We start from the raw sequence: 14,579 nt of genomic DNA on the forward strand, positions 1-14,579 counted from the left end.
CCTAGCTAGAATTAATATAGCATCAAAAATCCAGGACTTGAAATAACAATTTCAGTTGAACCTGACAAGCTCAACCAAGTTATCCTTATTAACTTTGAGACGTATTTGTACTGATATTAAAAATATCTATAAAAACACAGAAAAAAAGTGTAAGCACATGAACACGTATCTCAATTTGTAGCTATGAGTATGAGGTGATAACTAGCGATAAAACACCCCAACAATAAGAATATTGTACAGTATGAAGAGTGTATCACCAACTGACAAATAAAAACTGCACAGATAATCCAAAATGTCAAAATGAGTGGCAAAGACCCAACTCATGAAGAAAGAACGTCCATGTCCTAAGACAGATGTAATAAAATTTAAGTCACAGAAAATGTTCTGTTTAATATCTTTTAAGACAACAGTATGTTTATCCCTTTAAAGGAGTTAAACCTCTAACTCAATATTTTCCATATAATTTGAAATTAAAAACATGAATTAGAATTCAATATTTTAGTCCATTTCAACCAAAATATTGATGTTGTTATCTTGACGTGAAAATATGGGATCCTAATATCTAATATTTAATTTAAGACATAATGTACATTTTAAAATCAGTACATGAGTCGTGTATTCTATGGTTGCGGGTGCCATTTGTAATCAACAAAGAAAAACATATGCTACAAGACAATACAGAAGTAATTAGTAATGACTGATTCACAAATGACAAAATAATAACAAAAAACATGCAAAAAGGACTAAGTAGGCTTAAACGACTGCCATTCAATTTGAAGAATTGTACATTAACTTTATATATTCATATCACATTAATATCTGCTCTTAGATCCAATTTCATATATTATAATATTCTAAATAATAGAGTTAATGTCCTTTAATACCGTTTTCAATAAAATTTTATTATGAATTTTTATTGGCGCATATTACTTTTAGATCCAATTTCATATATTATAATATTCTAAATAATAGAGTTAATGTCCTTTAATACCGTTTTCAATAAAATTTTATTATGAATTTTTATTGGCGCATATTACTTTTAGAAGTGCTTCATATTCCTTTTTAATATTAATACATGTAGATATACTATTTACTATGTATATAATATTTAATCTGCCAACATTTAATGGTAACAAAATTCAAATGAATAAATCAAATGTGTAGGTGTAAATGCTGAAGTATTTTTTTTTTTACTTTATTTTTTAATATCTTTTAAGATAAATATTTTTGGCGGTCATAAAAATATACATACATACATTGTATATACATACATTTATTCAAAGCCGCTGATCAGCATTTTTCAGAGATTATCTAATTATCTAAGGCTTAATTCATACTAAAGAGTATCCAAATAGATTAGTTGACATTTCATCAAGAAAAAAAAAAATAAATGGCAGATAATAAGATTAAAAAGAAAACGATTTTAAAAGATTATGATGTGAAAAAGTAAAATTATAGGCTGGAATAAAATAAGAACAAAATCCTTATCTGCCAAATGCAAGTTGGCAGATGGCTGAAAACTCTTTGATATATAGTTGTTAAAATGTGAAGAGATAGCTGTGGTGTACAATGAAGCTATCTACCTACAGGCTACAAACAGCACACACACCTATGGTTAAGTGATGGCTCTGTAATGGCTGTATTTTTAAATTTGAAACAGAATGGCCTTCTCATTCATAACTTATAATTTGTTTTCATTAACCTGTATATTTGTCCCTTCAGTTTAGATATAAACCTTAAATGGATATGTCAATGGTTGTCAAACGTCAAAGCAATATATCATTAAAATTCAAATAAAGTTAATAATATACAGTAAATTGTCATATAAATTGGAATGTTTATATATCATTATTATGCTAAAACTTGATGAACTTAATTTAAATTCAATAAAATTAATGAAAGGTGAAATATGGAAGCATACAGGTTGATCAGTGAATGGAACCATCAGATATTAACATTTTTTGAAATAACAGCTGGTCAAAAAACAATTTAACATTTATTCTACTATAGACTAATAATAAAGTTCATAGAAACTTGCATATGTGTTTTAAAGCTTCCACACAGGATTTTCTCTGCGGGGCACCATTGGACACTTCTCTGTAATTTCACTAGTATATTTAGAAATTTCACTAGTTAATACAGTTAGTAATTTCACTAGATAATTTAGTAATGTCACTAGTTAATTTAGTAATGTTACTAGTTATATCTAGTAATTTCACTGCCAGTATATACTTAGTAATTTTAGTTATATTAGTAATTTCACTACTAGTTATATTTAGTAATTTTACTAGTTATATTTAGTAATTTTACTAGTTATATTTAGTAATTTTACTAGTTATATTTAGTACATGTAATTTTACTAGTTATATTTAGTACATGTAATTTCACTAGTTATATTTAGTAATCTCACTAGTGATATTTAGTAATTTCTCTATTTAGTAATTTCACTAGTTATATTTAGTAATTTCACTACTTATATTTAGTAATATCACTACTTATATTTAGTAATTTCACTACTTATATTTAGTAATTTCACTACTATATATTTAGTAATTTCACTAGTTATATTTATGGAAAACCATAGTTGTGTTCAGAGCTATAAATATAATCTTCTGAAAGACTAATATATAATTAGAATTTTAAATTGGGCAATTGGTAAAGAATTTGAGGCCAATTGAGAAATGTTTCAGTGATACATTCCGGGTAGAGACATCTTTTAATCTGTTTCGCTCATGGAGCATGGTGAAAGTGGTTGGACGCACAAAACATTGCTATCAAATACTAATTTACCCTCCCAGTAGTCATATTTTTCAATTCTCCAGAACAAATGGCTAATATTATAGACTTTAAGACAAAAATGCAAATACATAGGTGATAAAAACTTACATACATTTAAGTTATGGCCATTTAAAGTTAACATTACATGTACTTTATATTGATTTCTTATAATTGTCTGTTGATGTCTAAACATTAACTCATTTCTATCAACAAACATCCGGACCATATGATATATAGCCTATGTTATTTGTTTTAATCATTTAAATACCTAACTTCAGCAAAAGCATATCTAACATGTACACAAACTGTAACTTAACCTGTAGATATATATTTTGAGTGATGGGTAATTGATTAGAGGTGTAAATATGCTGATATGTTTACCTGTACAATCTTTACATCCATCAGTTTAGATGATTATACCTGATACAAGCACAGCAGAAACTATGATGGAAAATCTGAGAATATTTTGGTAATTATTTTACCTCTGGTCAATACAACTGTAATTTAAAGACAGCTGCAAGAAGGAGGAAAAGATGAGGGGGTCTAAGAATAAGAAGGAAATCAAGCATTGTATTCCATCACAGTCAAAAAACTGTTCTTATAACACCTTGAAGAACAGGATAGGGTTGCTTGTTAACTATGGATTGCAATTCATTTCTAGTAAGGTACATGTACATGCAATTAACTATAAATGCATTTTACTAAGAGGAGAGACAGAGAAATGTGGTTTAACATTCATTCAAAATTAGGTCATTTCAAGGCTAACATATGGTATATTTTTATTTCATTAAATCGCTTGTGCACAGATGTCCGTCATAGGACATCAGAGTACCTGGAGGAAACTCACATAGTTAGGTAGGCAGACCTTATTCTTGTCACGTACAAACCTGGGATCTAACTTGCATACATTGTAGATAACAGGACTTACAGTTTATATGTACAGAGCACATGGGATAAAAACAAAATCTCAGTAATTCTAGCACATGAAATCTTTTTTTTATAATTTTACACTTTGATAATTTTACATTATTTTTTATATTACAGATTGTTGAGAGCGAAAACATAATACGATGAAATGCAGGAAAACCATACAAAGTGACAAAGACCTAAAAGCATCCCTATCACTACTCTATTATTAGTACCTTATAAAAAAAACTCTAAAATATAACAAAATCGAGGTGATATTTCAACTATTGACCCCAACCTAAATTACATGTACATGTTAACTAGATCTATTATATATCTATTGTAACAATAAGATGTCAAGAGATAGACCTCTGTATACAAAGATAAGTAAAAGATAAAAAATGATGACAGTGGCCTTTACTAATTCTACTATGTGTGGTTATGAGTTATGAGTGGATGTACACACACTGACTCTCTGATCTACAAGATGTCATATTATTTATGACTGTATTATTCATAATAGCTCTTTACTATTGAAACATATAATATTGGCAATATTTATGACAGTGATACATATAATTCGAGTAAGCCTATACAGAGAAAAGAGACAGCTGCTCAATAGACTTGATAAAATGCAGAACATGTATTGCCAATTTCTGAGAGTGATATTAAGAGTTTTACTAAACAGCAAGAAGGACAGAAAATTCAATCAATGTAAATAGTGATAGTAGTAGGTAAGCCAGTCCTGCTTATCTTGTTCACAGATAACCGCAATATCTCATGCTCGGTCAAACTCAACAATTCAGTTACAGTAATTACTAAATAGATTTATTGAGCTATACAAGGGACAACAACTTGGATAAAACTTTGACAATGTGTCCATCGGTGGTGAGATTACAACATCTGTTGTATTTTTGAATAGAATCAATGATTTCTCATAAACTTACTAGGATTACCTTTAAAACTATTGTTTGTCATGATGTTTGTTTGAAATGTAAGTTCAGCTGTAAAATCAGACCTATTATTGATTGGCACTAATCAGCTCTCAAAATTTTGGATAAAAGTTTGTTATTTCCGTGAATTGTTAGGAAACAAGAACAGTTATGTAATCTTGTAAACTGGAATCGCAATCATGCAGATATAACAACACTGAGAATATTCAATTTATTAAACAATTTGTTCAAAAAAACATGCATGTAGAAATTGCTACAAAATAAATCAATACTCAGGAAAAAAGTGCAATATTTTAAGTTCAAAAACCAATAAAAAACCTTTGTTACTGAAAGTAGAATGAAAACGCATGATGCACATCAGAAAAACGGTCAACCTAAACTCTTTACAGATAATGCATGAGTTTGGGAGAATTTAATACCATTTATATGTTTATTTGATTTAAAAAATCATTGCGATTTCAAAATTCATAACTTTAATAAATTGCAATAGAATAAGTAATTAAATGTAATTTTTCTTTTAGCGTCCATGTGAAAAATGTTCAGCAGTGTGCCATGGACTATAGTATAAAGCTAATAATGATGTTGAAACAGTGATTTGTATCCATTGTCGTACCAGTAATAAGGTAATTCATAATTTGGATTTTCATCAAGGATATGACAGCCTTTACTTTAATAACGATGGAATCTGTGTTACACGAAAGACATCAAATGATATTAAAACTATTTATAGTATGGTATGTTTGGAAGTAAAAAATAAATCTAAGCTGGACAGGGTTAAATTTATTGTTTTAACCCGAAAATTCAACTTTAAAGTAGCTAAGTCTCTAACTCAATATCATCCGAAATCTTCGACATTGAAAACAAGTTTTATTTTTCAGTTTAAATCAACATTGAAATGAAATGAAATGAAATGGGGTTTAACGTCCTACTGTTCTGCTCCTAACCTGGGCTAATGAAGACGGGCATACGCCATACAGTGTGCTATGAGGGAAATTTTGCCTGGACAGCGGCACTACGGCCTACTCTTATATCGAATTCCAACTGCCAAGGGATCTTTTACGTGCACGCCAATGTGTACACGGGACCTCGGTTTTTCGTCCCATCCGAACGACTAGACAGCTTTCCTTGTCAGCCCCTCCGTCCTGCATCACTGACAAGGGAGAATCACGCCGGAAAATCTGGATGAACTTTCTCGGCCAATGCAGGGATTGAACACCCGACCTCCAGGCTAGCGAGCTAGCGTCTTACCCACTTAGCCACGTTATCCCCAAATCAACATTTATGTTGTGACTTTACCGGGAAAAGATGGCCTTCTGATATCCAATATTTAAGACAAAATAAACATTTCAGCGCTATTTGTAATAAAGGACTCGAAAAACGAGGCTAGGCATATTCCACAAGTCATGTCAAACGGTGACGCTATATTCTTATCTGGAGAGCATGCCCAATAAATACTATCGGCGTAGACTGGAATAACCAGACGCTAGAGATTTAAATTCGATTGAGAATACTGGCGTATTTTGCTGAACCTAACTGATTAGAATTACAGTAAAAACAGCAACGATTGAATGCAAATCAATTTATATACATTCATATTACATTATTATATGCGTTGCGACCCATTTGTGTCAATTTCTAGGTCCCAAATATTAGCGAAATTTGTTATTAAAAGGTTTTTGTTTTTGTTTTTTTAGGCTTAAGACATTTCAAAATGGCTGAGGCAGAATACAGCCTTCTGTCTCTGGATTTTGAGAATATGTCGACAGCAGATCTACTGAAAAATTTCAAAGTGTATGCTAACTTTTCCAAAGGAATCGATGAAACAGAGTTTGACATCTTACGCGATAAAAGATGGCAGATCGGAATAATTTTACTTTATGTAATCGTTATTGTGTTCGGATTTATCGGTAACTTACTGGTTGTCATAGTGATAGTCCGTTATAAACAACTTCACACAGTGACTAATATTTTTATTGTGAATTTAGCATTAGCTGATATAGCATTGTGTTTGTTCAATTTACCATTTCAACTTCACTACCAATTGACGGACAACTGGGCGTTTGGTCGCATTCTGTGTCATGTGATCAATCCTACATTTGGTGTACCGGTATTTGTGTCAAGCCTTTCTATTCTTGCCATCGCAATAGATCGATTTATTCTTATTGTTTATCCCTTTAAAAATCGTATGACCAACATTCAAGCCATGTTATTGGTTGTGTTAATCACCATGGTAACTTTAATAGTGGCTATTCCATTAATGGTATTTACAAAACTTGACATCATTGACGAACCAATGATACAACTTTATAAAATTTACTGTGTTGAAAGATGGGAAGAAAAATCAAAAAGAATCTACGCCTTATCTGTGTTTGTTCTACAATTTGTGATTCCATTGCTGTTAACAACTATATTTTACAGCTTAATCTGTGTTGTATTAAAAAATAGACCAATCAAAAAACATGAAACAAGAAGGAATCGACGAACCAATAAGATTCTTATATCTGTTGTTTTAACTTTTACATTGTGTTGGTTACCATGGAATATCTTTGGTTTAGTGACAGAATTTTTCCCCAAAAGTATTCCCTTGAAATATTTACGTCTGACAGATTTACTGATTAAAATATTTGCGATGAGTTCTGCATGTGTGAATCCATTTCTTTACGGCTGGTTAAATGACAATTTCAGAAAAGAATTTGGGCGACTTTTGGGAAGTGGTTTGAAAAAAATTCAAATGAATGGAACATATGCGGAATATTCACGAACCACCGGTTATAATAATACTTTAGAGCTCGGCACTCCGACAAAGAAAAGGATAATAATCGAAGATGAAGAATAGCCATTTTTTCTTTTATTTTATCACTTTGATTCCCTGTGATTTAAATAATAAAGACAATATTTTGTGTTAATTTACATATGGGATAAAATATTGAGGTGATACTATGATATATGTATTGTGTCTTATAATCAGAAGCATGACTGAAGGATAGACGATACAGAATGACAGCTGAAGTTTTATAAAAGCGTAACATAAGTCAAAGGCCCTCAAGCAGCGCTATATGAAAACAGATATCATTTAAATAGCAAGTGTGTAGTTTGTAATTAGATATAATAAATGTGATCAATTAATATAGATAGATACTTTATAGTGTGTCAAATGGTAAAGTTATGTTGGTTTTTTTTTTCAAATTTATAATGTTACTACTACATATTTAACACCTTTAACAATATTTTTGCACTTATTAATAATAAATTTTGAATTTTTTCTAATTTAATTAATTTCATTCAAGCTTATTATTTATTTACCACAGTAAACAAAGAGTAGAATGCTCTATCTTAACAATGATTTACATTGTCAAACTCATCACTCAATTTATTGTTAAATTAAATAAAAAAATTTAAAAATGATTTATTGTTGTTTTTACTGTTGTGCCATTTATATGGATTATATATTGGAACTCTAACATCAACTAAAATTTTCTGTAACAAATTTTAATTTATTAATTTCACCCCTTCGTGAGTACTTATATTTTATAAGTAGGTTATCCGACATTCAACATTTACTGTTGTGCCATTTATATGGATTATTTTTGGAAGTCTTAACATCAACGAAAATTTTCTTTAACAAATTTTAATTTATTAATTTCACCCCTTCGTGAGTACTTATATTTTATAAGTAGATTATCCGACATTCAACATTTAGGCCACACAAAGAAAGACATGTTTTTCAAAAATCGTTTTAAAAAATCTTATCACTTTAGTGACTTATCACTAATATCCCCATTTCAAGGTTCTACATTTATGTAATCATCTGTTTCTTTACACAGTTTAAATGAATTTACTTATACAATCGCAAATTCTTGTGCTACATATCTAAATTTTACTGTTACTGTTTGCTAAGCTGAAAACAAGTTTATTTACAAACAATAACTAATTATAGTGAACACAGTAACCGATAAGAATAAAAGAGGTGAGGCTGCACTTTTCAAGTGACATGCCAATATCTGAGAATCAAAAACATAATATAGAACACAATTGCTATTTTAATTAAGGTAAAGTTTTGTTTTGCTTGAAAATGTTGAGAGAGCAATCAATGAAACGTCACTTTAATTAAAATAGTAATTGTGTTCCATATTATGTTTTTGTGTTTATTACGTATGTCAATTGCTAAATGCTGCTCAAAGAAGGTCTGAGAATCAGTATATACTTTTGATATGGCTTTATCTGTCAGGTAATTTTGCCAAGGCCAAGAAAAAAAATACCTGTGTTTACGGCTACTTGGCCCCCAAAAATATGGTGGGCTCGTCAGAATTTTTTTTTATATTTTCATATTATTTTTTTTCCTGGGGTTTGTATTATCTATTTCCCAGCATTTCAAGCTTAATTACAGAACAAGGTTCTTGAAAATAATTCCAAAATTTATATGTTGGAATCTGTCTAGAGAAAGTCACGCCAATACTGAGCTATAGAGCCTGAAAATTGAGAGAGAAAAGGTTTAGGGTCAACGATTTTGGCTAAACAGAAGGGGGCCGATTGGGTAACTATAAACACAAAGTATCTTTTATTTTGGCCTAAATCGTCAATAGGCAGACGAAGTGACTTATCTTCCTACCGTAACCTATTGACGATAAGTCACTTCGTCTGCCTATTGACGAAATAAGCTTCCGAAATCGATATTTATATTTGACCTTAATATTTCAATACATCCCAAAGTCATCTTTACCAGTTTATTATTTCAACATTACTTGCTCTGTTCCAAGACTTGTGTATGACAATGTTGTATTATCTTCAGATAACAATATATCTCAACAATTAGGCTGTCATAGAACTGCATATACAACAGACCAGTACAGCAGAAGTATGGCCTGCTTGTATATACCAGTAAAAGGTTATCTTACATTTTACTGTAAATAAATATAACTTACCTTTGGTTCTGGAATGCGTGAAAGTTCCGCCAAATTGTGGCATAATTTTAAATGTTTAAATTGGTATGGGTTATTCCTGTTGTCTTCAAATGCTCTCATTATTTTATCGCTCATCCACTCAACCTTACAAGATAAAAAATAAATATTACTAATACAAAAATATAAACCATCAATACAATAAATTTTGTCAAGAAAACCCCAAGACAAGCAATTGCCATTCAGTGTAGCATGGGAGAAATCTTGCCTGGAGAGCTGTGTTATGACCTACTCTTACTTAGCATTCCAACTGTCAAGTATTATTTCATGTGTATGCCAACATGTACTCAAAACCTTGGTTGCCGTATCATCTGAGTGACTAGACAATATGCATTGCCAGGTTCTCCGTCTTGTAGCACTGACATGGAGAAACCATGATGGGGAACTTTCTCGAAAAACACCTGAATCAAACCCAGGACCTTTTGGTTAGCGAGCCAGTGCTTTACTAACAAAGTCATTGTCGCATTGATCCCGAGGAAAGTTGGTTTCAGGGCTAACATATGGTACGTATATATTTCAAAAAAGAAGTGGGAGAGAGAAATGGGGTTTAACGCCCACTCAACACAAACTAGGCCATGTCGGGACTGACTATACAAGCCTGGGATAGACACTATGCCTGTGTTAGACCACTTTCTATTGGTAAGTAAAGCAATGGCTGTTTCAGAAAAAGAAAAGAAGAATTGTTTATATATTTTAATAAAGACCAATAACAAATAAATACAAATATATTCCTCACCTGTGATTTAGCAAATTCTATCACATTAAAGCTGACATTATTTAATAATGCAAGAGAATATGTTGATAAACCAGATTCAGTACTTCTCCACATTTGATCCTGTTGAAAAACAAAAAAAAATGTAAGTTTCTTACATTAAAAAGTCACAAGGTTTTCCATCTGAACTCGCCATATTTTACCACAGCTTAAAAAACAATTTTTAAAAGAGGCTGTTTCGTTCTTAATAAGCAACTTAACCTAACAAAAGAGAGAGAGAGAAATGACATTTCTGAACTAACACACTGTTCACTTCTATTTCAATAATTCGCTTGTGCGTAGGGGTCTTTGGCAGTGGGAGGAAACTTGAGGACCCGGAGAAAACCCACAAGGATGGACAGGCGACCCTACTCCATGTCACATACAACAGGGGAATCGAAACCATATCAATTGACTCAATGACAGACCTCATGATACAGCGCGCACCACTAACCATTCGGCCATCCACCCCCCCCCCCCAAAAACTGACAAAAAATAATATAACTTTTTAAATCAAGTGGCATAAAGTGTATTGGAATATGTAAGCATATCCTGCCACATACACAAACACATCACAATCTGAGGTAAAAAAAAACCAACCCAGATACATGGAAAACAAACTAATATAACAAACTCACCAGTAACTGGGCCAACTCAAGCATTCTACCTGCAGTGTCCATAGCAACTAAAACATTTCCATCATTGCGCATTGTCTGTAATATGGTGGCTAAAATAGAATAAACAAAAATTTGATAAAATCAGAATTAGTGTAAATACAGTTAATTGTATCATAGTATTTCTAACTGACATGTTGGGTCATGAGGAATATTAATAATGTACATAAAAGTTGGCAATCCAGGGGAGATAACTTCAATCTATCATATCATTTAGCATTACACTTTTGAAAATATGTGACCTGCTCCCACAAAACCAGGCGATTGTTGCACGACTTCATTTTGTACTACGGGCACAAAAGCATAAACTGTATGCCTTCTTGTTGCTGTGAATGAACCAAACTCAAATCCAGATGATACAACAAATTCAAAATGAATTGCATTTTGGGAAAGCTTATGTTGTGGACTATTCAAATATGCTGCCAGCTCTATTTGAATAAAAATGACCAAGAGTTTGATTTTGTGGGAGCTGGTCACATATTATCAAAGTTTGAAATTGAAACTTGTGGTCAGTTTGAATATCTAGTTTATTCTATCTACATATCAGAGCATTATTAGTGGGTAATTATATGATTCGGTTGAGACTCTCAAAGTTAAAACTTAATTTCTTTACTTAATTATTTACTTCAAACCTTAAAACTAACTCACAGATTTATAGCGTAGTCTTAGCGTTAAACTACCCAAGTGAAGGGGGGGTTGGATGGCTGAATGGTTAGCGTGCGCGCGCTGTATCATAAAGTCTGTCATTGAGTCGACTGGCATGGTTTCGAATCCCCAGTTGTACGTGACAAGGAGTAGGGTCGCCTGTCAAACCTCGTGGGTTTTCTCCGGGTCCTCCGGTTTCCTCCCACTGCTAAAGACCCCTACGCGCAAGGGAATTATGTAAATAAAATTAAACCATATGTTAGTCCTGAAATGACCTAGTTTGTGTCGAGTGGACGTTAAACCCCATTTCTCTCTCTCTCACTCAAGTGAAGTGAATCCAACACTAGTGTCACTCTAGTGTTTCCCTAATCTTTCAATAGGACAGAACCTCTATCTCCTAGGAATTATCACCTTAAGTCCTTATCCAAGTCAAAAGTAAGATGTCAAGTGTTATCTAATTTTCACAAAATGTGGTTATGTTTTTCGTCTAATATCATTTTTCAGGATTAAAAGCCCTTTAAGATTTATACACAAAATCCCAGATTTTATTGGGTCAATTATATACAAATAAATCAAGAACTTATCAAAACCGATAATCGGTGTTGTCAGGAGAGTCTGATCTTGCTATTTTATCCACAGTTGAATGATAATGAAGCTGTAAGTTTCCCCCTTTCTGCTTAACACTTTATTTGAGGTCAAAAGTTAGAAGTGGTACAATATTCTTATTATACTCCAACGACCAACACTCCATTTGACCTCACCCATTGAATATCTGTTTAAAATCCAATTTAGATCATAGTGTAGAGGACAATAAAACAAAGGTTTAACCATAAAAAAAATATTGTCTGCTTAAACATCTTGTGTGAGCTAACTTACTCATTAACTGTTCATCTCTAAGTCTACGACGTGATTGTGTATAACTAGCATTATATGTATCTGTTATCATCAACGAGGGACGATTAAACATCTCCAGTGAACAACCATTTAAATGTCTGCCAAAAAAAAGAAGAAAACATGGTTTTAAAAACACACATAAGATCATAACATCAGTCAATATTTTCAAAATTTACAAATATTGAGAAATCATTTAAATTCAGAAAACAGGTAAATTCTTTTTCAATACACTATACATTGTTTCGAAAATGGTTTTCAAGTATCCTATCATTGTATGAGATAAATATTACTCTCATCGAGGGTTGATATGTGAAATATCGACCGAGGGTATTAGGGTAATATTTGTCTTACATACCGACATCAATGTTAAATATATCCTAATTGATTTCACCTATCAGACAATGGTTTAACCCATATCGGTCCTGCGACTGATATGACAAAATTAAGAAAGAAAACAAGTCGTAAGTTGCATGTGCATTACATTTTAGAGTAACACATATTCACAAACTGGCATTTATTTTGTACAATGTTGTCAAATGATTTGGACGATGAACTGATCTGAGCTAGTCAGTTTGTAAAAAATATGGTTGAAAAAGAAAATGTAGATTATGACAAAGAACTATTTAACCCTTTCATTGCGTCTACCCGGTAGTACCGGGTATTATAAAATGTCGTTAAAATGTGCATACCCGGTATTACCGGGTACTCAGTATGGCCCCCGCTAGAATTAGCACCGTAGCTGCAAGTGCCATCTATTGTATTTCCTATACATTAGAACATATTTCCACGTGTTCCAAAGCGGCAAACCGTAAAATGGCGGAGTGCATAGTAACAATGTAGACGATGCAATCTCGGCGAAGTCGTGAATGACATCTTCGCTGACAAATACAGTGTGGACAATTTCGAGGCGGGTACTGATACACATATAATTCGTTTCCAGTTAGTTGATAATAATAGTAGTCAGGACAGTGATTGGTAGTATGAAATGCGTGATTTGTTGCGCGACCTTCCGCCTATGGCTATGTCTCCCGTGCATGATGAACAAGCCCAACATGAACATGACAGCCCTATGTAGTATGTCTTCAGTAGATTCTGACGATAATTCTGATGTTGATAATAATGTTGGCCTGCTGGATCGTAAAAAAACATAGGCAATTCCTGAGTCCCGAACGTGTAGATCTATTGACTGACTATAGTGATAATGATATGGGACTTGAGGATGAAAGTGAAAGTAAAAACAATGTATTGCAATCTGCACGTGGTCATGGCAGCGGGAGACATGGTGCGTGTGTTCGTGGTGGCATTGCTCATGGCTGCTATTGATATTTTTGTTCATTTTATATATCTTTATCATAATCCAATGAAAAAAACATTATTCCATAAGTATTTCATGGAGGAAAATTCGTTTTCGTGTTAGGTTTAGTGAGAAATGAGAAATCCAAAATGGCCGACATGACGTCACGTGACTACATGATTATGCAAATTTCCAAAATTCTATTTTTTCCTCTTAGCCCAACATCATGTCCATCCCAACACACAAAAAGAATTTTCATAAAAGCTTCCATAAGTACTGTTTGGCATTTAGTTCCAAACCCACTTTTTTCCTCAAAAAAGGGTCTAGCACAGGCAGTGGATTTACGTCTAGCATTAAAAGGGTTAAAGCTAGTCAAAGTGTAGAATTTATGCAGAAAATATTTAACAAGGATTTAATGTACTCGGATATTTTGGATTTTGAGGAAGATAAAAATGATAAACGCTTTTCAATTTCGAGTGACAAAAAGATGTCAGTGAATGTGCCAACAATGCTGTGCCCATAAATACCTAACGCAGTGGGCTGTGAACGCTTTGGTCAGTTGGTCAGTTGGTCAGTGTGGCAGAATAATAAACACAATAGTGAGCAAAAAATCCTGTGTGAGCTGGAAAATATGATTATATAAGATTTTAGTTTTGGATGTCTAGATTTGTCTTGGAAGTAAGCAAAATAGAATGAGGAATTCAATATTTAGTTAAGGGAATAGTT

At 32.5% G+C, this 14,579-nt stretch overlaps 2 protein-coding genes across 2 annotated transcripts in view; one reads left to right on the forward strand and one right to left on the reverse strand.

Annotated features, from left to right (window-relative positions):
- LOC126822502 (cleavage and polyadenylation specificity factor subunit 2) overlaps positions 1-14,579 on the reverse strand; it is an 82,459-nt gene that overhangs the window by 61,151 nt on the left and 6,729 nt on the right. The window contains exons 5-8 of the mRNA XM_050551435.1: positions 12,542-12,657; positions 10,985-11,073; positions 10,332-10,430; positions 9,560-9,682 (exon numbers count right to left, since the gene is read on the reverse strand). Of these exons, the coding sequence (XP_050407392.1) occupies positions 9,560-9,682; positions 10,332-10,430; positions 10,985-11,073; positions 12,542-12,657 (427 nt within the window). The remainder of the gene's footprint in view (positions 1-9,559; positions 9,683-10,331; positions 10,431-10,984; positions 11,074-12,541; positions 12,658-14,579) is intronic.
- Positions 3,869-7,938, forward strand: LOC126822505 (neuropeptide Y receptor type 5). Its single transcript, XM_050551443.2, has 3 exons — positions 3,869-4,418; positions 5,159-5,260; positions 6,332-7,938. Exon 3 carries the CDS (start codon positions 6,349-6,351, stop codon positions 7,471-7,473), a length of 1,125 nt encoding a protein of 374 aa, XP_050407400.1. The 5' UTR covers positions 3,869-4,418; positions 5,159-5,260; positions 6,332-6,348; the 3' UTR covers positions 7,474-7,938.

This window comes from Patella vulgata, chromosome 5 (assembly GCF_932274485.2).
Source record: "Patella vulgata chromosome 5, xgPatVulg1.2, whole genome shotgun sequence".
Classification (NCBI taxonomy): domain Eukaryota; kingdom Metazoa; phylum Mollusca; class Gastropoda; family Patellidae; genus Patella; species Patella vulgata.